The following is a 23,972-nucleotide window of genomic DNA, read 5'->3' on the forward strand; positions in this document are numbered from 1 at the left end:
AAAAAAATATTGAACATGTAATGAGAAGACAAAGTGTTAAATACAAACATTGCATTTCATGTTTTTACTGGCAGCTCTTTGGGAGTGCAGACAAACTATAAAAGCTATATGCCTACCTTGAAATAGCGAGGGTTACTCATCTTTATTCAATACACTGATACAAGGAAAAGATGTTAAGCGTTTTGTCTACGACTGAATTTACACTCTGCTCCATCAAGGTTTAGTTTGAAAATTGATTTGGGAGAGAGAGAGAGAGAGAGAGAGAGAGAGAGCTGGGCTGAGTTGAACTGAACTGAGCTGAGCGGCAGGCAAAGAAGCAGAAATAATGGAAACTAAGCAAGCCTTCACATTTGTTTTGTGCCACTTCATAAAAGTCAGCTCGTGAATGATGCGTGAGCGCAAGGGATTTTTCTCATTTTGGCAGCTCCATCAGGTTGACCAAAATGTTTCCCCGCTATACTACATTATTGACATTGTGAGCACAAACGTTGTTATCTTTATTGCAACAGCTCACGTTACGGATAGTTTCATCAGACATCCCATTTTAACATGAGAATTGCAGATGATACATGACTATAGGATTAATAATTCACCTCCACTATGAGTTGAGTCATTTAAATCATCGATTACAGCAGAATAAGACGGTTACGGGCAGGGCGGAAGAACCCGATTATCCAAATGCTAAAGGTTAATGACTGCCGACAGTGGCCAAAGAAGAAACAACAGTATGCATGTCAAGTAGTTTGAAGGCAGCTTTTCTCCAGCGACTTGGCACATCTCCAATGGAGCAAATTACGTATAAAGGGAGACCCTGAGAGGCCAAGCAATACGGACATCATTCGCCTGTCGGTCGCTGAGGACACGGGTGGCATGGCCAAACCCCCCCCCCCCCCCCCCCAAAAAAAAACTAGCAACAATGGTTTCACCCACCCAGCCTCAGATGTTCATATCTGTCCTCTGATGATTTCCCAGTCAATTCCAAAAATCTGGACAACTTACCTTGGTTGTGCGTGAGAGTCAGCACATAATTGTCAACGTTGGACATTGGCGGGTTCCACCTCAGCAGGGCTCCTTGCGGAGTGATGTTGAGTGCGCTCAATTCTGACGGCATGTCCATAGCTAGAAACGGAACAATGTGGGTTCTTTGTAAAAATCTTCATTTTGGGCTTCTCACTTCAAAAAATAAACACGGAGGCATCTCGTGATCTCTTCAGGGAATACGTTGCTGTTCCCAATTAGAGAGCAGAGATTAAATACCACATTATTATTGTACTCTCACATCTGAGGGGTAATTATCGAGTCCCAGGATTTTTTTTGCATTGAACAGGTTCATAATTACGACCGCCGTGCTCAAATTTTATTCAAAGTGATATTACTAGTGAAATAGTATGCTGAAGACGTTGGTTCACCTTCGCCTGCTGTTGCTCTAACCGCTTTCTAATTTCATTCTCACTCGGGGCCGGACAAGCCAGCACTGAATTTAAATTTGATTAAACCTTTAACCTCAATGTTTCAACCCCAATTTACCCCTCCGGCATGTTATTTTGGCACAGCATGGAACATGGCAGGCCAACGCAGTGCTGCTTGTAGCAAATAATTAATATTGTCCTATCCTCAACGGAATTTAAAATAGAAAAAAAAAAAAGTTTATCTTGTCGGGATACTGCGGTCACTGTGAGCCCTCATCACTCGGCTGGCTGAGTAAACCGAAGTCATTACTTTAATTGCCAAAAGGTTTAAGCAAATTATGCAGAGGCTTATTCAGTCAATTAGAATGGCAAGGGGGAATACATGGAGCGAGACCGGGACAAAAAAAAACACATAACAACAACAACAAAGGGACAACTCTCTTTTATCAAGGTCTTTGATAATCCAATCAACATGCTCCATCTTCTGATTGCACTTGTGAATCACTGAACAGGGCTACGAAGTGGACGGCACAAGATGAGATTTTTTGGCTCCTAGTACAATTCAAGAGATATTTTTGTAAAACACCCACTCAAGTCAGCACTGCCATTTGCATTGCCAGTAAATCAAATGTTTGATGAAAATTCATCACCAAACTAGTTCATGAATTAATGAACTAAATTAACTGGTTTTGACTCAGTAATGGATACTTAACTGAGAAATTCAGAATACTCCACAAGTCACATGGAAAGTTGCGTCAGGCCAAGGGAAAGCAAAAAGAATGTTTGTTTGTTTCTTTATTTGTTATATGACTGAGGGGAGGGGTTCAAATTTGATGAAGATGCTGCTCATGATGCTCCACTTGACTTGACACACTCTGACCTTTTGATTGCAAGTTGCCTTTCCTGTTTGCAAGTCCTGTCAGCACATTGCACCGTGTCATGCTAATTAAACTGACAAATTCGACGAGCTATCTCATGGAGTGATGCTGCACAATTTACATGCCGATCGGGATTTACAGGACCTGATCCAAGCTGTGAAGAAGCCAGTCGCTCAAGTCAACCCAAATGTATGTATTTATAGAGCACTAGCACTGCATACAAAGTGCTGTAGCAAACTGGTTTCCTCATTTCGTATTCATCAACATACTTTAGATTTCATCCTGTTGAGCATCCTGCACCGAGCTATGTGTTCTCGGTGAAGATGATAAATAAGCTAGACGTTAACGGCTTTTCTTCCAACTCCGGTGTTGGGAGGTGAGATCATTTATTAAAGGTCCTGACATTTTGCATATGAGGCCCATTGTTAGTCGTTAAACATCTCATCACAAAGCCCATTTACTCTCAAGCCAAACAGTTTTTCCTAAATGCCAGTACATTAAGTGTTTGGTGGCAAAATGAAAGATGGCTCCTTGCTTTTTTTTTTAACTGCTCTGATAATTAAACAACAGTCATTGGACTCCCCCCCCCCCCCCATGCGATTTTGGATGACTATGCTAAATACCAAGTGTGCTATTAAGCTAAGAAGTGACATTCAAGGATCCCCGGCGTGATGAGAATGTTATTTATCAATTCAAATTCATTCACAGTTGAAATGAATCTGTGACGTCTCTCGTCGTCAATGGTAGTGAACGGGCTAACTATCTTGACTACGCTATGTACTTTTAATTCTATTACATTCGATTCTTCCATTAGAGTCCGAATGGCTCTGCTTCACAAACACACTAGTATTGTTCGCTCAAGAATAACTTGAGCTTGCTATTTTCCCTGCTTCAATGCATTCTTCAACTTGGCTTTTCTGAATCACATCTCATTGACATGCAAACACACCTTCTGCCCTACTCTCCTGAGCTCCCTTCAGCTTCCTCTTCCTCCCTCCCTCACACACGCACGCACGCACGCACGCACGCACGCACGCACGCACGCACGCACGCACGCACGCACACACACACACACACACACACACACACACACACACACGTTACCGATTTTGCATACACCACAGGGAGTGTGTTAATATTTTGTGAAGGGAATTCTTTGAATGAGAATAACTGTTGCATATTCCCGTGCATTCATGTGGAAGCACGCTATGTCGCTTGATTCCTATTGGAAAAATAATCAGAAAGAAATAGGGGAGATTTTTTTTTTTTTTAGAACGGTGCAATGAAGTGAAAGAGCGGAAAGGTGTGCAGGGAGGTGCAAAGATTCAAGAGGATAGACGTGAGGCGAAAGGATAAAGAGCGTGCGTGCGCGCGCGCACATGCGCGTGCTGCGAGATGGACTGCGGAATAGCTTGCCAATTACTGGGTCAGGGGGTCGACATTTTCATCTCTGGCCACAATGCCAGATGCCAGCTGTACCCTTTCATTTTCTCTCTTGTTTGTGCGTGCGTGTGCGCAGTGTGAAGAGCTTCTTGGAAGTGTGTACTCACATCTTGTGCACTACAATCTGCCGGTGTGTGCGCGTGTATTACAGTCAGATTGGATTTTCATGTTACTAACTATTTGCGACAAGACAGGGACATCAGCGACTTGTTTTTTCCTCTTACCTGTGTAGACTGAGGCGCTGACCATTTTGCTCTCCTGGCTCCCCCTGACAGCGTTCAGACTGATCTCATACTCGGTAGCAGGGAACAGACTGGACAAAGTGTAGTTGGTCACATCGCTGTCAATCACAACGCTGTCCACTCGACCTGCGGGGAAACCCAGTCGAGTCAGCTTTGCTGGCGTGTCCGATTTGAAATACATCTACTATTCAATCATAGTGAAGCAGCACTAAAAGATTTATAGCTATATTTGAAGACTATAATTAAGATTCATTGGCAAAAGATGACGACGCTATTGGAGGCTCAATAAATCATATTAAAATATGGCAAATGAAATACCTCGGGCTGACTGGTAGGAAAGCTTATAATATTCAAATGGAGCCAGTGGCTTGATCCACGAAATGGTCACGATGTCCTCGGCCACGGCGGACACCGTCATCTGCTTGGGTGGGTCCATACCTACGGCGACAAGGCAGACTTTGGCTAGAAACACCCCCCCATAAGAATGTGACACTTTGCGTTATTATCTGTTGTTGCAATTTAGAAGAAGCATTCATCTACTTTTGAGTAGCGTTATTTCGATGCCGTTTGTATGTATTGCTGCTCCCCCCCCCTCTCGGTCAATTTGTTTTCCCCGACTATCGAGCGACTGCGAAAAAGGTTGCAGCGGAGCCGATGTGAGCAAACAAGTCATCTGATGGCTGTTACTTAGCTATTAACGGTATCAACGGAAGAAAGTAGAAGTGATGGAGGGAATGAAGAGGAGATTAGAGAACTTCTATCTCTTAGCTCAGTGAAAAAGCAACAGCACGGGCGCCACTTGAAATTAAAAGAATAATGAGTAGTATTCATGAGAAGAGGGGGGTCATTTATTATTCCTGCCTTTGAAATCATTTTCATTTCCACGTGCTTGGAAAACAGCGGCTTCTTAGAAATGTTGGGCCCATACGAGTATGGTTATAATAAGAAAAGATCAGAGGAAAATGTGATTCCCTTTTCATTTGCTCCGTGTAAAATCATTCGTGATGATTCAGCATTCGTCTTTATTGAAAAAACACACCAGAGTTAAAAGTCACAGGTCACTGGAATAATACAAAAAATAAATCATACAAAAAATAAACTAATGAGAATAAAATAAAAAACTGTGTGGATATTTGAGAGGCTGTTGGCTCCATTCATGAAGTGCACTTTTGGGAACAGAGACTCTCCACGCTTTGCTTTTTAGCCACAGCTTTTTGTACAAAGGAAATCATAAGTAAAACACTGTATTGTATATCCTGTTTTGGTTCTGCTGGAAAATTGCTTCTTGCCTGATTTTGGTTAGAGATCTGCGATCCTTCACTGCATTTTGCTTTGACATTTGTGATACTCAAACTATTTGAGTTGATTCAGCTTGCAAGAAAAACCAGTATTGCAAATCAACTTATTTTTCGCTTCATTTCTATGCATGTGGGCGAGGCTCGCCAGGGGCGAGCGGGAGTGTAAAGCGCGCCCGAGTCTTTTCCATCCAATGGGGCATCTCACCTGTCGTGAGGGACGCCGTAATGGGATCGGAGGTGACGTCCCCCTGTATTGTGAATAGGCTGATGGTATACTGAGTGGAGGGAAGCAGCCCTTGCACCAACGACCTCGTCTTGGAGCCTTCCAGGGTCACCTTGGAGGTGTCGCTGCCATCGGCTGAGCTGTAGCTCAGGATGAAGACATCAGCGGGCGGCGCCGGCGAGCTCCACGCCACCAGCACCGAGTCGAAAGCCACCTCCGACAAGTACAGGTGGGAAACGGGCCTGATCCCTGAAGGGATATGGATTAAATGTCACCCCGGTGTCTCCGAGAAAGCCGGGAAAAGAGGAGAGAGATGGAAATGGAGAAGCCACGCCGGTGATGGATGGATGGAAGCGGCCGGCCAAATTAGCCTCGGGTGCCATCTTGATCAGGCAGACCAGAGTCATGAGGACGTGATGATTTAATCGCTCATGAAATCGAGAGGCTAATTGCATTTATGTGCCATAAAGATGAAGTTGTGATAGGATTGATCACCAAAAGAAAATGGGGAAAAGCCATGATGGAAGCAGATGTTGCTGTCAAAACGGATGACTTGGACAGCTAATGATGAAGTGAACCAACATGAGAGCAAAAGGAAGATGGATGGAGTTTAAACTGCTGCTGTAAGTGCACATTATAGTTGGCGTGCAGTCAAACTGAAGGTGCATCTAACAGCTATTTACGCATGATCAAACTTAAAACAAATCAACCTTTTGATGGCACACCTCAAGAGAAAATCCTATGTTTGAGTTCCTTTGGGCACAGACAATTTGATGTTACGAGTGAAGTGGATGAAAAGATGACATCCAATTAAGGCTTTTCATCCTCCTGATCTTGCAGCTTATCATCGCTCCCAACGGCCACGGTTAGAATGGTGTTAGTCGCGGACGACGTGAAATGAAGTCACACGTCACCGTGATGATGGCGGCCATGATGATGACAACTGCTATCATAAACAATGAAGTGATCAAGGTGAGGAGAAAAAGACAAGTACTCAAGTGCATCATTTTGATGCTGAACTGTCACAAGTACAAAATGCTTATTGCTGCTGCAGATGGGCAAAAAGTGCAGCAGGAAAGATTATGATGGGATGGCTGAATGGAAAAAAAAAAGGCAGAGGAAGATGAAAAGGCCCACTGCAAATTGGGCCAAAGTGAAATCTGCAATCTATTAATAGTTTCTTTAAGCCCTGCTTGTAATGGACCTGCATCTTTTTTTAAGTATGACTCACCTTATGGTTCTTAAATTCACAGTTGGATCTTTTTCATTCTAAATATATTCATGTGTGAGTTTTGAAAAAATCCCAACTGCCTGAAACTTAAGTGAAATACAAACACGCCGAGAATCAAGATTGCTAATGAAAAAAAAAAAACGCCCCTTTTTGATGAGCAAAGTGTCCTCTAAAATGAAAATCCTTAGCAATGGTGTCCCCAAAAATTCAATGTTAAAGCAATATTTATAGTGGCAAATTCTTCCGTGTGGTCAACATCAAACTGAAAAAACTACTACGACTACAAAAATCTCAACAAATTCTCAGTTTGGCTTTTGCCACGTCATCATTTTGTGATAAAGGAACTAAGTTGAAGTAAGAAGAGGAGCTTCACTTACATACTGTAGCAGTATTTAAAGGAAAGCACTTTGCTGCCATCTTGTGGCAAATCATTTGGGAAAATGGGTACCTGTGAAGGCATCTATGGAAGCCACGTTGCTCTGCTGTCTCCCCCTCTTTGCTGCCACTGTGATGGTGTATTCAGTCCCGGGTTCCAAGTCCGTCAAAGTGGCGGTGGTTTCACCTCTTGGCACAGTCAACTATTTGGGCCGAATGACAAGAAAATGCTCAACTGCATTTTCATCCAAAAGTACCTAGTACGTATATCTGTACCTCAGTAGTCACGCCCGAGGAGGACGTATAGGTAACTTTGTAGAAGTCAATGGGGCCTTGGACCACGCCCCACATCAGGGTGATGGTGTTGTCTGTAGATGCCGTCACAGTAAGATCCATTGGCACGTCCAGACCTGGCACAAGATACATTTTGGAAAAGTCACCATGGAAATCTCAGTGAGGCAGATACAATTCTGATCTTTTACACTTTTAGCATTCAAAGGTGTGCAATTCAGAAGTTTGTCTTTCTTTTACAGTAACGGGGGAAAAAAAAAAAAAAAAATTCACTTTTAAAAATGTCCATTATCTGATCCCGGGATGGCATAAATGCTACAGTAGCCTGTCTTCTGAATATACTCTGTTGTCACAGAAAGCACCTCGACATCCCATAAAGCTTTCCGATCATGACGTCTTTCCAATTCAGGGAGCACAAATGTGATGAAAAGGAGCTGCAGTCACGCTTGTGTGCGTCATTACAGATCGATAATTCTTTCCTTGACAGGAGAAGCTGCTGGATGATGCACTTTCTGTGTTAAAAAGCTATTTTCATAAATCAGCATCAATAGACACTTGAGTCATGTTTTGGCACTCTTAAAGTGCAAAGACAATCACGTGGCGGCTTTTAAAATCCAAATCCAAAGATAATGAATATTTTCTGTCAGTGCAGCTAAGAACCCGATATTTCATCTATTCACTCATTAGGAGATGGAGCTGTTCATGCTCGGGGACTCACAGTCGAATGGGGTGAAAAGCTGGATCCTCCGAATGAAAGGATGCCATTCCACAAGATCATTATCGTGGAAAACACATTTAGCCATTAGATCAAGTGCAACATGAGTGTTTGTCAGCTGACGCAAACAGGACTGATTTTAGAATGAAAGAATACATTTAAAAATTAAATAATAAATTTGAAATAGTATATATTTTGGTGATTCTTCTTCCACCGACTCTCTTTTTGTTTTTACTGCGACATTTAATGATATCATTTTGAGGTGTCATCATGCTGAGTTTGGGGAGGGGGGGGTCCCTTCGCCGCGGCTCAGATTGAGCAAGCTGTCGTCAAATTAACATCAAATCACATGCAACTCATGGCACTTTTTTTTTTTTGTCCCCACTGATGCGATAAAGAGTCACCCACCCGTCCTGGCGTTCATAGTGGCCGATGTGCTCTGGTTGCTGCCTCTCATGGCAGAAATGCCGATACCGTACTCCGTGCCAGGCAGCAGGTCTGAAACGCAATCAATGAATTCATTCATCAATCAATCAGCTACAGCCACAGACATGTAAACAGCAGGGGAATGTAAAAAAGAGAAGAAAAAAAAACCTTAGCAGAGAAGAAAAAAGATATGAAAGCATTGATTGCACAAAATAACAGCCACTTCCAATTTCCTTGCTTTCAAAATGTATCTCTACAAACACGAGAAGAAATAGAAGCCACCCTGGCATGTAGAACATTTCCTTCAGTTCATGAGCTCGCATAACGCGGAGAAGCTCGACACTTGGTTGACACTTACCAGTGAGAGTGGTCTTTGTGGTTGCGCCTTCATTTCGTGGTACAATGACTTTTTCGTATTGATCGCCAGCCAGCGTGCTGTACACCACCTGGTAGGCTTCTACCTAAACGTGCACAAAATAAAAAAAGAGCGATATTAAAACTATTGATCACGTCAATGTTGATTATTTTTTAACTTTAAGACTTGGAACTAACAAACAGAAAGACAAAGTGATTGTATGGGTCAAAACAACCAATTTGTCATTTACAGAGAGTCCTTTAAACCTTGTTGGGAAAGTAACCTTTGAGAAAAGTCTCTGAAACGCATAATGTTTGCGTGACAAGGATTTGTGAGGCGAGGTGCATCCGTGACACAAATCACTTTCTGCTCAGACATTTGTTGTCTCGATTAAGATTAATTTTCTTATTGGCTGATTAACACGTTTTATAGATACGGGACCCAAGAATGATAAAATAACACTTGAAAATGACTTCAAACCATTAATACAGGTTTAATGATGGCAATCAATTTTATGGACGTTCTTTCCTATGGGAAATGTGTGTCATGGATTGGTTTCATTGCACCGCCATGTTTTTGTTGTTGTTGTTGCTGTTTAGATTTGCACTCGACAGAATCATGAAAGATGGAAACAGTTGCTACGTCAGCAAACCGCACAATGGCCTTACCTGCGCCTCACTGTTGTCCCATTCCAACTCCAGGCTGGTGGAGGTCTTGGAGATGAGACGCAAGTTCTTGGGTGCATCAATCTCTGAGAAAAACGATAAAGCTGACAACATTGAGGACACTGAGACTGTTTCTCAAGGGGTGGTGGGGGAGTGTACAGGCAGACATCAGCAATCAGCCGTCACTGCAATCATTCCTACGTGCATGCATTAACCGGTTGAGCACAAGATAATATCCGCTGTGCAAACTTTACAGGCATCTGCCAAATGACCTTGAACAGCGCGGCGCATGGGGCCGTCCGTATGTCATCAACAGTTCTATTCCCGGAGGCAGGCTCAGGATAGCATGCAGCATGATTACCACATCTGCTTGCTGTCAGCCCTCACCGGTTGTAAATTCAATGGAAATGGATCCGCTGGTGTTCCCGTCCCTCACGCCGCTCACAGACACCTCATAACGGGAACCGGGGCGTAGGACCTTCACAACAAAATGGGTTATTTGAAAACAGGGGCGGGCCAACATTTGCAGTCAAGGGCCACATTACATTTTTATGACAACAGATAGCAGGGCCTGGTCATTTGTAGATGAGGTAAAACTAAAACAAATAAACAAACTTAAAAATAAAAAAAAGACTAAAAATAATAAAATCAAAATACTACACTCACCTGCAGGGTGTACTGGCTCAGCGTGGGCTGGAGGCGGAAGGTAGTGCGCGGGCCCTCGCCTCCCACGATGCCGTAACGCAAGACAATTTGATCAATCTTGGCTTTTGGCGGCGTCCACTCGAGGAATGCTACCGTGTCTGACACATCGCGCACAATCAGCTCAGTGGGGCCGTCCATCACTGCAAAACAATCACATCCGGAAACTGAAGAGGGAAACAAACGCCTTAAACTGTATTGCACACAAGCACGTCTCAATGAATCCAAATAGCAGAGAGAAGTTCCTTTCATTTCTGCACCTTTTCTTTACAAGTCTGGTATGACGTTTGAGAAATGCAGCAAATCTTTTCCAACATTCCATGCTGTGGTGGCATTTTCATTCGTGCGTGTTGACCCGCGGGGGGAACTCAAGTGAATGGCATGTTTACCACAATGTGCAAAAAGAGAAACACATTCTCCTCAAAAGGACTTCTCGGAGCTTTCTTGGGTGGGAAGAAAAAAAAAAAAAAGTCCTGGACTCGAATTTGACTGTTCTACCTTCTTCCTTGATGTAGTCACAATTGGGCCCTTGGGCCTCGTCCTAGAAAAAGAGCCTCAGGAAGAAAACAGCACAGAAGAATCTGCCTCTGGTTGTTTCTTTGGGCACCTCATCATACTTCCCCTCCTCCAAGGAAGAATATATTTTTCTCGTAAATAACCAAGTGCCATCAACAGACTTATCTTAACGCTCTTACGGTAACCAATCAGGTCTTTTCTCATGAGCTGTCATGAAATATTAAGCAGCAAGCGGCATTAAAGTCTACTTAATTACAGATCATAACTTGATCCACAGTCTTGACAGGAAATTAATGGTGTTTGGATTACGGAGATGAGGCTCTCAAATTTGATGAACAACTTTTGAATTGAATCTATACGAGATGCGTTCATGAAGCCAGCTGGATAAAGAGTAAAGGTGATACATCATCGAGACAGAGGCGGCTCATCCGTGTGTGTGTGTGTGTGTGCAATATTTCATATTAATATGAGATTATTTTTGCCGGCATTGAATGTGATTTTTTAACTGTGTTTTAAGAAGTAGAAAGATTGGGATTCAGTACGTACGTGTCGTGACGGTGGCGGTAAACGGCCTACTACGACCTTGGTCTCGGAGTGCCACCAGGCTGACTGTGTACTCCTCGCCCGGTCTCAGACCAGTTTGCACAAAGGACGTGATGGTGCTCGGCAGCTGGGCGGTCATGCCGCCATCGTTGTCCTAGGGGAAGAAAAACAAAACAATAAAAACAAAGATTGGGTTGTTTGGCATACAAAGCCAAATTTCTGGTCACTGCTTGGTCACCAGAAGTTCAAACCAGAAGGTTGCAGACACACTCCATTCTGAAAGACACCTGCATCTCCTCCCAAAACAAAAGCCCGCAGGACGAAGGCTCGTGTGGCGGGACATAAAAAGTGTCATTACAGATGCAATCTATTGAAATTAGTCACAGGATGGGCAGCGACAACAACAAGCGTGATGTTTGAATCTGCTCCCGTGCCCAGACTCAGGCAGACATGGCGACATGATACAAAATGATTAGTCACTCTAATACTAAACAGTCCATTAAAATTGAATTGCCCTGGTGTGTTTTTACTCAGGATGAGAATACAAAAGTATTTTGGCCTTGATTTTGGTTTAGTTGACAAGAGAATTTGATGACGCTCGAGGCAGCATCTCCGGTTGGTCTATTCAAAGAGAAAGGTCAGCTTTGGATACTTTTGCTAATAGAGGTTAGATGTGTTTTCATCACAGGCTAAATAAAAAAATCTCGGGGAGATGTTTATGAAGATGAAAACACAAATGTATGATTGAATTTGAAGGAAAGTGTAGCATCAATGTAGGAGTTTGTTTTCTTTATAGGAAATCCTGAAGTACTCCATACTGTCATTATCACTGCAATTTATTAGAATTGTTTTTGATGGCTAACTAGTTTTGCACACAAACATTTTCACACCTGCACATTTGAGAGTAAATTCAAATGTTGCCAACCAAATATTGAATCATTTTTAATAAGATCATATTTAGTAATAAGCTATTCCAATTCATTTCAATGTTTCAAACTTGAAATCAATCATTTATCAAAAATGATAAAAAGCCTTCCAAGTGATACATATATCTCACTGCTGCATAATGTATCACAAGCTGTTGGGATGTACAGCCAACAAAATGCTGCTGCAAAGTATCCGACGCTTGCTCGTTTCTCTCTCTCAAGGTTGACATGCAATTTGAGCCGCGTTTGAGCCAGCCACGAGCATCATTGAGCACAACTTTACAAAGATGCTACATAATGCAAATGCTTCATTATGCATTGTGATCTTTGAACTGTTTTGAAATTCAAATAGAAAACATTGCGATGCTCCGTTGTGTATTTTCTGGGCAGGTTTCACTCGACCAGGAAGCTGCCAAGAAATGATTTTGTTCTCATATGAGTCAAAACCTCTCTCAAATTGAATGATGTTATTTTAAAAAGTGCCCACAAATGGATTTGAGTACATACACATGAAGACGAAAACGTCAAGTCTGCTGTAGTTGCAGAATGTGAAGTTCACTCCCCCTTTGAAAGGCAACAAATTAGACAAGTGTTTGCATAAGCAAAGGCTTTCACGCATATTTCCATTAGGAGATTGTCAAAATTCACAATCCCCCATTGCTGGATTAAATTCACACAGGGTGGGCAGGACTTCAAACTCCTAATGTGATTTCCCTGGCGGCTGTGAAAGTGCAGCAAGACAGGTGGCGGCTTGGTTGGGGGAGTGAGGAGGAGGAGGAGGAGTAAAGCAGGCGAGGTGAAAGAGGATGGAGGTTACCTTTGGGACTGACTAGGCGGCTTGGACATCACAGCCAGGAGGAGGTGGAAAATGGAGAGTAAAAATGGGAAGGAGGGATGAATGGGGCATGTTACGAGAGAGAGAGAGAGAGAGAGAGAGAGAGAGAGAGAGAGAGAGAGAGAGAGAGAGAGAGAGAGAGAGAGAGAGAAGAGTGAGAGAGAGAGAGAGAGAGAGAGAGAGAGAGAGAGAGAGAGAGAGAGAGAGAGAGAGAGAGAGAGAGAGAGAGAGAGAGAGAGAGAGAGAGAGAGAGAGAGGGCAGCATCATGAAGGATCGTATGGGGAGAAAGTACACTATAGGGCTCCTAAAAGCTAGGAGATCAAATTTGGAGGAACAGGTTTTTTTTTTTTTTTTTTGTTACTTTCTACACTTGAAAGGAAACCTCCAAAAAAAAGGAACCTATTGTCAGATTTAAGTCTGGGACACCGATCAAACCAAAGCACATCTCCCCCGTAGGAGACCTTAAAGGAGAAAACCAATTACTGTGAGAGGGCTGAGATTAAAGGGCCCAGAGTACCCGAGTTTACCGCCAGATTTAGAAGGAGAAAGGTTTTTGATTACTGCCTTTGGACCCAGTCTGATTGTGCCTTAACAAAAAGTTATGCTCTTAAATGGCTTTGCCGGATCATCCTTTTAACAGCCAATATGATTCCCACAATCCGGGAGTCTAATTCAAAACAGACTTTGAACGGTGCAAAAGTGATGTATTGCCAAATTTGATTCGACCATGCGGATACAACACTCCATCCATTTTGTTTAATTTACCCCAAATCTCAAAGTACCTTATGAATATAGTTATCTTTTTTATGGTCACAAGGACAACAAATAGAGGGAGACTTACCAGATTTGTTCAAATGATCTATACGTCTGGATATCTGTACCTCTAATTTGATTGTTTAGAAACCACCGCGCCCAAAGAAAAACAACCAATACAAGCACTCGCAGGCGACCTCATAACACATCTCAGCAGGCACATCCCCGCCCATTACCTTGGGCTCCAGATTTGCTGAAACTAAGGTGGAATATCCACATCCAGAAAATACCATTTGAAACAAAAGCCCATTCTTCGTTTGCTGGCTAAAGACTAGCGCCGGTTGGTTTTACACTACATGCGTAGAAAGCACCCTCATGCTTAGACCAGCTAAAAGCGGGTGTAGTCGGTGTAACCCGATTTTGGTGGATGTCATAGTGTTTCATTCAAAATATGACATTCATAATCATGACAACAACGTTCGACTCTTGCTAGCAGTTGTAACAAACTTCATCTTTCATAGACTGCAAGTGGTAGTACAGCACCTTGGGGATGAAGCTGATCTCCCAGCCGTCAAAGGAATAGTAGGAAGGTTGCCACTGGACCTCGACTGACGTCTCAGTGATGGATTTGAAGACTAAACCAGCTGGATTGGAGAGATCTGGTGTAGAAATGAGAGACGGATTATTTTCCTTCGCTACCTCGCACGGCCCATAAATCACATCCATCCATCTGTCCGTCCGTCCATCCGTCGCATGCTGAAGGTGTCCAATGTTGAACTTTTCTCTCATGCATTTATTTATCTGTTCATTGAGTCTCAAACCTTTCCTAGCCTCACATTTCCAAATCACATTCCACTTTATAGCTTAGTGAAGCTCTCCAATAATACCTTTTAATAGCTGCTGGAGGGATTATTTTGAAGGGACCGTAAAATGGAACAGTACACATTAGAGGACAGAAAATAATAGTAAAACAATCATAAAAGTACAAATACAGTTGAACAGTTGCCTTGCAAGAGGTTTTACAGTAGAAGAGACCGCAGGTAGCATCATAAATAATAAAAATCAATACCATAGCATTTTGATGCGAAAATATTGCAGACGTTTTGCGTTGTCCATTACGTATTTATAAAGTAGGCGACTGCTATAAATGTGGATGGAAAATACTGTACTATAAAAAAAAATAATAATAAATGTCTGTCTGTATTTTATTACAAAACCAAGTGGCACGGAGGAGCAGGTGACATTCTCATTCGGGTGCATAGCATCTTTTTTATCTTTATGCATTCAATATGAAGATGAATAAAACATGGTGACACACTTACAGGTTGCGACAGTAATGGTGGCAGGAACACTGATGCTGTTATTAATGACGGCAAACACATTGATGTTGTACTCCATGCCGGCATTCAGCTCGGAGATAGTGCAGGATGTGCTATTCCCAGGGAGCCGGATTTCCAGTTGGACACCTGAGAGATGAAAACACACACACACACACACACACACACACACACACACACACACACACACACACACACACACACACACACAAGGTTGATCTGTTTCATTATTTAGAAGCTTATTGTTAACTGATTTGGTTTTTTTTTTGGTAGTTGTCCAGTGCGCTTTGACATTAAAGCCCATCTATAGACTCACCTCCCGGGCTGCTTGGTGTGTAGGTCACAAGAAAATCAGTCAGGACCACCGAACCTTCCCACTCCAGTTCCAGATCCCTATCTGTTACTCCTCGGACTTTCAGGTTCATGGCAGGTGCCACTGTTGCGATTGGCAGAAAAGATATCATGAGTTTAACCAAGCTTACGCATTCTACAACCGCTTAAATCATTTTGTTAGCCCGCCAGCATGTGTCACTTTAGAGGTTTTTGGACACGAGTGTGCGCAGATCACAGCTTCGACTACAATCTGCAGATTTTTCTATTTATTTTTTTTATTCACAAGCTTTGCGCCTCCGAAAAGTAAATGAACAACCACAAGCACGAAAGGCACAGCACGGTCCATCCAGGTTGAAGTGACAACACTCAAGTCAAGTCATGCGCCCAGAGGTGCTGTTGAATTTTAATGCGCCTGCATAAACAAGACTGTTTACAGTTGGTTGGGCCAAAAACAATGAGAGTGAAATGAAAGGCAAGGTGGAGAAGAAACACCAATGAGCAGAAGGATGCTCGCTCAGACAGGAGATACGAAAGCAAGACGGAAGAGCAAATCTCCTCCTCCTCATCATGGCTGTGTCCTGTGATATTAGACTTTACTTTTCACAGTGCTGAATTCTCCACAGGGAGCCTTTGGATACTTTAGTGGCCTTTTCAGCTCCCCCTTGACAGATGGCCACAGGCTGTTTAGCATATGAGTCACTTTGTAGCAGTCAATCTGCACGGATGGGGGGGGCTTAGGGGGGGGGGGGGGGTCTCCTGAGTCACTGACTCAGTGACATTTATATCTTTCATCCCTTAAATGAAAGCAATATCATTCAGCCAAATGCACAGACATGAAAATAATTTGATGACGATAAGACTGCATGTTACGGTTTGAAGACGAGGCCACATATGTACATGATGGATTCAAGTACAAATCTGTAAAAATGATGCAATGAAAAGGTTCACAGGATATGCAAGAGGCGTAACATCTGAATTGGGGATTTCGTGTGAATTTAGAAAAGATTGAAAGCTGCTCTAGATTGTTGCGTTTGACCCTGACAAAACACAACCTTGTTTATTGAAATTTAAAATGTTAAATAATTCCTTTTGAAATCAGAGACTAGTAAAAAAAAATTCACATAGTTTAAAATGATGAATGGTCATAAAAATTGCTAGCAAATCTCTATTTTTTAAAAAGTGAATTTTAGTAATGACACAAAGTTGATACAAAATGTGTCTTTGCGAGCCACATCAAATGATGTGGTGGACCGTATGTGGCCCCCGAGCCTTGAGTTTGACACTTATGTTATACAGGCTTGCGGCAGCCATCTGAAGGTGAGTCTTAAAGCCTCATTAGATGTCATCAACATTCCATCAAACAGATTAGACAAAACTAAAATCTTGATGGTGTACTGACAAAGGTCAGTAAATCATTAGGACTCTCCTTCGGGGGGGGACATTGGACACCTTAAGACATTCTTAGGGTAAGGTTCATAAAAAATAATAAAACACAGCCACCCTATTGCCTGCTTGCACAATTGAATGACCTTTTTGAGGAATTTGGTAGTTCAAAGACCTTCATGTTTGGATCGAGACATTCAGAGCAGCGTTGGAGGGCATTGCGCAATACCGATTCGACCCTAAGATAGCAACTTCCATCCATCTGTAATGTGAGAGCTTATCGAATGAGAGTGAAATATTTTTTGCTGTCGGGATAAAATGGCACTACTCGATTCAAGTTGATGGCTGCTTTGTGGGTGGATAGATGCGAATGTAAAGATACACGTCCTCTTATCTCACGCTTGAAGCATCCCATTTGAAGTCAATAGCAGTTATTATTCCCCATAATGGGAGGCTACAGGCCACCGGAAACATATTGGCTTTTTTTGACCTTTTCATAGCGGGTTCCACTTAAGCCTGTCAACCTACCGGACTGGGGTAATTGGACTGCTTTGTTTCTTATCCTATTTCCACATCTAATTGCAAATGTATCAGCAATTCAGACCACCTGACTTGGCTATACTAAATAGGCCGGCCAGGATGTATCAAGTAGCGCCGATCTGTCATCCACGTTTGTCGTCATCCATCATTCGGTCAACGGACGCCTCCCAAACGGCAGAGGAGGATCTGATATTTTGCGTGGGGGTGCATGGGACAAAAAGGCGCCAGACTCCCAAGGCCAACTCAGCGGCGGCTAACGTGAGGCCTCTCTCCTAGTGCGAATGTGACGTTTGACAAATGAATGCTTCGACACCTTCTGCTGTCCGGCGACTCGCACACTCCACCGCCTGCATTTGAATGAGGCGGGCACGGAAGAAAAAAAAAAAAAAAAAAAAAAACACGGCAGAGAGAGCTTGGTTTCTGTAATTACCGCTACAAATCCTATCAAGCGAATGCATCGCTGGGAGTTGCGGAGCATGGATAGGCCAAAGAGTGTCAAATTTAATCATATACGCCAGGTGGTTGAATTAATTCCTTCTGATTAAATCACTTTCATTTACCTGCACACATACCATGCACATATGTCCATAGCTGTTGACCTGCAGTTGAACTTCCAAAGTCAAACACCTCAAGTGGTGCAATTTAGAGTTTTTCCCGTGGAAGTGTGCCTCCACTCAAGTTGAAATAGAATCACGTCAGCAGTTTTTGAGCGTTGTTAAGCGACTGAAGAATCAACTTACCGGAGTTGCAGTCATCTCCAGCAAAGCCATCCTGGCACACGCAGAATCCCTCCTTGCAGATTCCCTTCTTGCTGCAGTTGTTGGCGCAGTACACCAACGAACAGTCCTCCCCAACATAGCCGGGTCGGCAGCGGCACGTCCCGTTGACGCACTGCCCCTGGTCCGAGCAGTCGTTGACGCACCTACCGACCATGCAGTCCTCCCCGGCGAAGGAGTCCTCGCACACGCACTCTCCGTCCATGCACAAGCCGCGGCCCGAGCAGTCGGCCGGGCAACGGGGCTCGGAGCAGTTTTCCCCGCCGAAATCTCGGTCACACACGCATTCCCCTTCGATGCACACGCCCTGGCCGGAGCAGTCGTCGGGGCAACGGGGCTCCGAGCAGTTTTTGCCCGTCCAGCCTTCGTCGCATATGCAGCCGCATAGCTCCAGGCTGAAAGTGCCGTGGCCGTTGCATCCTGGGAAGTCGTCAAAGCGGCCTGGGGAAAGACCAATACATTGAGTGTGGCGGCGGATGGTATGGGCATCCTTGGCGAGCCAGTACCTTCCAATGGCTCAAGACGAGAGTAAATATTACAAGCCCCACGCCACAGACTACTAAAAGGATGTGAAAAATGTATTTGCTCTTGGTCCTGATTTTGATCTTTAGTTCGAGCAGCCTTTTATCTGAGGTGATCTTGGATTTGACTTGGGTCTTGAATCTCTGGCTTTCATCCTGCGCATGCTCAAAGTCAGGGTGCAATGAGCAATTAATTGACCCCCAAAAATGCAGTGTGTAATGAACTGAGGATATGTCTTTTTGTCTTTCTTTCTCCCCCCGGACATTCTAGTCAGACTTGACGAGGCGTGGTAGATAATCCAGTTTGCAATGTCAATTTGCGAGAATGACCTTTTCCACTTCAAAACGCACTTGTACTTTATGAGAACATAGAGCTGCAGTCATTTTCCATAGACGGCAAAATATAGCCGCCTTTGATTATTTCTGTATTCTGTCTGTCTACACGTGTTGCTGCAATGTTTGCAACTTCAATACTAGTTTTTTTTTGCATTGTGTGTTAAGAATATTTGCACAACATATACGGTAGTACTTATGTCGTTTATGCATACTGTCTTACCAATGGCTTGGTTCTCCCGACAGCAACCCGATCCACACTGAGATCGGAGCATCGTAAGCTCCCTCTCCAGCATCTCCACTCTGGTGGCGAGCTGTTGGATGGAGATAGTTGCCGGACATCCGCACGCCGCTTTTGGGATGTTGATACGGTGAGTGAACGTCATCTGAAAAAGATTCCTTTTTTTTTTTACCCCTTTTCTTGTTTGTTATATTTAGACAATAAGGCAGTACCTGGCTGTTTGCATCCAGTGTCTGTTCAGTGTACTCTGTAGGTCCAACTGGGTCCAATGGTCCCTCTGCAGGGGCTTTGGATCCAAGCTCAGCACGTGGGCCTTGTAAAGAGATTTTTGAAAGGTGTATTGTTACAGGAATGTTTAGGAGTAGGATGATTTGGGTAATGATATTTAGAAAATTCCATGTCGTCCAACACAAGCAAAATTTGACCTATTGCAGTCATGAACCTCAATGTATGACACATTGGACATTCAAATAGGAGCCAGAGGTGTCTTTTAGAGGGGCACTTAAGCAACATATTCAACTGAAAAGTAAACATTTTTGGAAAGCCAGCCTTGGCCCTTTGAGCTGCCCGGTCGGTGAAGTACAACTGAAAAACAGGCCTTGAACTTGCATCCCCTCGCATCAGCGTGCAATCAAAAGCCGATCACCACCCACAGAAAATCAATAGGAAAGTCTCACCATCCTCTGGTGGTGCTGAAGCGTCAAGGTCGACAGAGCAGAGCGATTCCATGGGTACATTGATGTTGTAGACGTGGTTAAAGACAAAAGGTTGCTGCTGCTCCTGCTGCTGCTGCTGCTGCTGCTGCTGCTGCTGCTGCTGCTGCTGCTGCTGCTGCTGCTGCTGCTGCTGCTGCTGCTGCTGCTGCTGCTGCTGCTGCTGCTGCTGCTGCTGCTGCTGCTGCTGCTGCTGCTGCTCCTCCTGCTGCTGCATCGTCTGGTTGTCTGAAGCTGAGGATGCTTCCCCATCTGGGATCTGTCTCCTTACTCGAGTGGTCCGAACAAGTTTGCTGTCTCCGGAGGGAGCGGCATAAGTAGCAACCTATTTGGGAAGAGGGTAATTTATGCTAAACCAGTATGCACTAATTTGTCTCAAAAATGAAATGTCTATTAAAAAGAAAAATTGATATGTCATATAAAAACAAATATTTTTAAAAATATATAAAATATAAATAAATGAATATATAAATAAATACATTACATATATAAATATAATAATAGATTATATATGTAATGAGAATACAGTATATGGAGATTTTTGAGAAAAGATTTTCATCTATTACCTGCAGAAGTAGAAAAAGAGCAAGAGCCAGGATCCATCCTGGTGTTGGCACAGTGGCCGACACATGGCGTGACGGGGCAAGGTGCATGCTGGGAACAACGTCTGCAGTCCACTCACACCTGTGGAGGAAGAAATAAAAACATACACACACACACACACAGTGAACCAGGGGTTCTACTTTACCAGAGTTTATTTCAATCATTAGCAATGAATTCAGAGTTGATAGACGGATTATTCCTGCTATACTTTCATTTCTTGATGACACTGTCTACCTACGAAGCGTGTCTCCCAGCATTATCTTCAGTCAATGGAAAATAAATACCTTTGATCAGATGTGGAATAATTGGTTTTAACAGGAAGTGGGACAGATCAACTTTTGAGGATTGAAGCAGCAGCTAAGAAGCAACCAACGTATTTCTCTGAGCAATAACCGACATTTGATCTCTCCACACCGGAGGAACACAGAAGTGTTGCTCAGGGAGAGAGCTGATAGAAGGATTTCAGGAGAGACGTGCTTTTGAGCCATGCCGCTGTAATCCTCTCTCTGCCGAGTGGGGAAGAGAGAAGAGGAGGAGAACATGCCGGAACAAAAGATGCACACGGTCCTCCTTCCAGAGCAGACTGAACGAGTAGAGTGAGATATAGCTGGGTTTAGAAAAAATGTATATATATTTATATATTACATGGCTGGGTTTTTTTATTGCTATTTTTTAATTGTATTATTTATATAGGATTTATTTAATATCAGCCAATTCCTGTAGTAAACACAATATTTGATTGTCAGGAAAATGGAATATAAAGTCTTCTATAAATAGAACAATAGATTGGTGCCATCTTTTTTTATTTACCCCCAAAGAGGCTCAATTAGAGATCAATTTCCTCCAAGAGGTTTCTACATCCTCCAGGCTCGGTTAATTCTCGAGGACTGGAGACAAACACAAACCCGAAAGTAGTGCCGTTTCAAACACTCCTAAGTGGTGTCATATCAAGTGTTGGTAATAATCCTCCTGCCCATCTTGATGCTAATTACAAATGTCAGCATGAAGCCACTCAATTGGCATGCACAGCTAAAAAACGCGTAGGCTGAAACACAAACCCCCGCGTGTGGGAACCGAACGTGGGATTCTATAACTCATGATGCGGGCCATCGATTTTGAACAGTCAAAAAGAAAAAGAGATCCTTCTTCTGTCTTCTCATCTTTTGTTAGATGCGCTTCTTATCAGAGGAAATTGTCCATGGGACAGGAGACAATAGTTTGATCGGGCACATGCTCCAAGTGGATCCAAGATGAGATCAGTTTACAATGTCTCAAATCAAAAGGAGGAAGCATCTGTCTCGTCCACACCATCTGTCATGATTGCCTCGAAGCAGAATCAGAAAGCAGCCACGTCTTGATCTAAACTTGGCTGGTGATGTCACCATGAGGAGCATGAGAAGAAGCTTAAATGGAGCATTTTGTCCCATTTCCTCTCTTGGAATCACCTTGGTTGGTTGGCCCATCCGTCTCCCCCTTTGCTCTTTCATTTTGCCACTTTCATTTTTCATTATCTGCCGGCGTCATACTCATCAGCCGCTTTCATTTCTTTGATGGCTTTTCATTTTTCTCTTACTGGGAGGATTCTGATTTCCACTCACTTTGATACTCAGCGAGAAAGTAGGGGAGAGTGAATTTTCTTTCCATTTGTTTTATTCATTGGGTTTGTGACAGCGGGGCCCCGTCATCCCTCCTTTACCGATGGCACGGACGCCGAGCCGTAACCTCCATTTGGCTCCCCATTAACCTGCCAGCCCAACATGAACCAACGCCAGACCAAGAGCGACCGGCTTTGTTGCACAGCACAGGTGATTACCCATCCTGGTGCTCAGTCTCCATCCTTTTAGCCCTCGCTCGCCTTTCTTTTTGGCAAGATCCTTGGGCCGTTATTAGCAAGCGTCTGAGCAAATTGCCTTGGCTTTCAGGGCCACTGGGCTCAACCACAGGACCCTTTCTCAAGGCAATTCCAGGGCAAAGATCGGAAAAGAAGGTTTTTGGTGAAAAGTAAATGATATCAGCAATCCGTGAAGGAAGATAGTAAAGAAAACGTGCAGAATGTTTTTTTTTTTTGGGTGACATCTCGCAAAGAGAGCAGTGAGCTGTAAATGGCTGCCAAAAGCCTTTAATTACCTGGCACGCATTTTTTGAAAAGCACTCAATTACATTTTGAAATGGTCCATTTCACCGTAGCACCTTCTATAAATTGGCACGGCACTAAAGAGTAAGATGTTCTTATCTACAATCCATATTGCTTTAAATGTGTTATTGCTGCAGATTGCTGCTGTTTAATTTGTTGTCGTTATTTGAACACATTTAAGTGCTCAGATACTGCCATTCTATTTTTTACGAATACATAGCCTGCAGCTAAGTCATTTTCTTGTCAGAGCTGGAAAGACCTTCATAAGGCATGGACAAAATGAATGTTGAAGTATTTGAGAACAAAAATGAAGATGCCCAAGTATATGGACGAGAGCAAGACATCAAATCAAAATGTAACCTTTTCAAAACCTAAAGCTAACTCGTAGCTACTGATCTCAAATACTTTTAATTATTGGTTATTAGGAATAATGAATTATATTCATCTTCATGACGCCACTGATTATCTTGAGTCCTGATAACGATTAATAGTGAATTAACAAGGTAAGAAAGTCTTCTTTTTTTTTTTTTTATTGATCACTTCTACCTAAAAATCACAATGCCTCATTACTAGAGAGCTATTTTTAGAACAGAACAGGCAGTGGCTTTTTGCTATTCAGTGGCTTTTGTTTTGAACCTTGAATGAATGCCATTTTGCATTTCTTTCATTTGAAATAAATCACTGGCTGGGCTTAGCCTAGACTGAAATCTTGCCGCCTGCATTTTAGTTCAATCTCCACTTTTCCACACAGGCACGACCTACAAGAAAAAAGCAAAGATAAAAGTAGTTGAAACAATGCTGCCGACTCATGAGATTGCCGTTCCCTTCGTGTTGGTTCGTCCCTCTCTTTCAGGCAAGCCATTTTTCACTCGCCTTTTATGTTCCTTTTTCAAAGCCGCCGGTTCTAGCTTATGGGACACAATGACAACACTTTCTCCTGAAGCTTTAATGATGAGTCAGTCAAAAGGTGCGTGGGTGAGGCTGGCCTACCTGTGCTATCACTCAAGCACGGTTTAAAGGTGGGCAGGCTGGCGCAAGCCATAAGCTGTGCGCAAAAGATAAAGCAAGTGCTGAGGATCAAACAGCACACTTGCTATTGTGTTTCCATCTCCAAGCGCTGGCTTTTGATGACCACCATCAGCTTTGAAATCGTTCCTATTCAACGTGGGGATTCAATTCCACAATTCCATCTGTTGATGGCGTCCACCGTGGTCCTGGGATGCATCAAGTG

At 43.2% G+C, this 23,972-nt stretch overlaps 1 protein-coding gene and 1 long non-coding RNA gene across 4 annotated transcripts in view; one reads left to right on the forward strand and one right to left on the reverse strand.

The window, feature by feature from the left end:
• tnr (tenascin R (restrictin, janusin)) overlaps positions 1-23,972 on the reverse strand; it is a 70,598-nt gene that overhangs the window by 12,914 nt on the left and 33,712 nt on the right. For 2 of the 3 annotated variants that reach the window (XM_088397484.1, XM_088397483.1), the window contains 20 exons: positions 20,571-20,688; positions 19,969-20,329; positions 19,504-19,604; positions 19,274-19,436; positions 18,161-18,637; positions 15,481-15,600; positions 15,150-15,293; positions 14,371-14,486; positions 11,316-11,466; positions 10,218-10,396; positions 9,939-10,029; positions 9,555-9,655; positions 8,890-8,992; positions 8,514-8,603; positions 7,376-7,509; positions 7,173-7,302; positions 5,476-5,742; positions 4,291-4,410; positions 3,955-4,098; positions 1,000-1,119 (listed from right to left, as the gene is read on the reverse strand). In XM_088397484.1, the coding sequence (XP_088253610.1) occupies positions 1,000-1,119; positions 3,955-4,098; positions 4,291-4,410; positions 5,476-5,742; positions 7,173-7,302; positions 7,376-7,509; positions 8,514-8,603; positions 8,890-8,992; positions 9,555-9,655; positions 9,939-10,029; positions 10,218-10,396; positions 11,316-11,466; positions 14,371-14,486; positions 15,150-15,293; positions 15,481-15,600; positions 18,161-18,637; positions 19,274-19,436; positions 19,504-19,604; positions 19,969-20,329; positions 20,571-20,657 (3,199 nt within the window). In that variant the 5' untranslated portion in view covers positions 20,658-20,688. The remainder of the gene's footprint in view (positions 1-999; positions 1,120-3,954; positions 4,099-4,290; positions 4,411-5,475; positions 5,743-7,172; positions 7,303-7,375; positions 7,510-8,513; positions 8,604-8,889; positions 8,993-9,554; positions 9,656-9,938; positions 10,030-10,217; positions 10,397-11,315; positions 11,467-14,370; positions 14,487-15,149; positions 15,294-15,480; positions 15,601-18,160; positions 18,638-19,273; positions 19,437-19,503; positions 19,605-19,968; positions 20,330-20,570; positions 20,689-23,972) is intronic. The other variant, XM_088397486.1, reaches the window with a different exon arrangement.
• LOC148386956 (uncharacterized) lies at positions 18,206-20,928 on the forward strand. The gene is made up of 3 exons (XR_015862865.1): positions 18,206-18,724; positions 19,297-19,421; positions 20,577-20,928. It is a non-coding gene; the product is annotated as an uncharacterized LOC148386956 (long non-coding RNA).

Source organism: Syngnathus floridae, chromosome 14, assembly GCF_059516105.1.
Source record: "Syngnathus floridae isolate MCC-2025c chromosome 14, RoL_Sflo_1.0, whole genome shotgun sequence".
NCBI lineage: Eukaryota > Metazoa > Chordata > Actinopteri > Syngnathiformes > Syngnathidae > Syngnathus > Syngnathus floridae.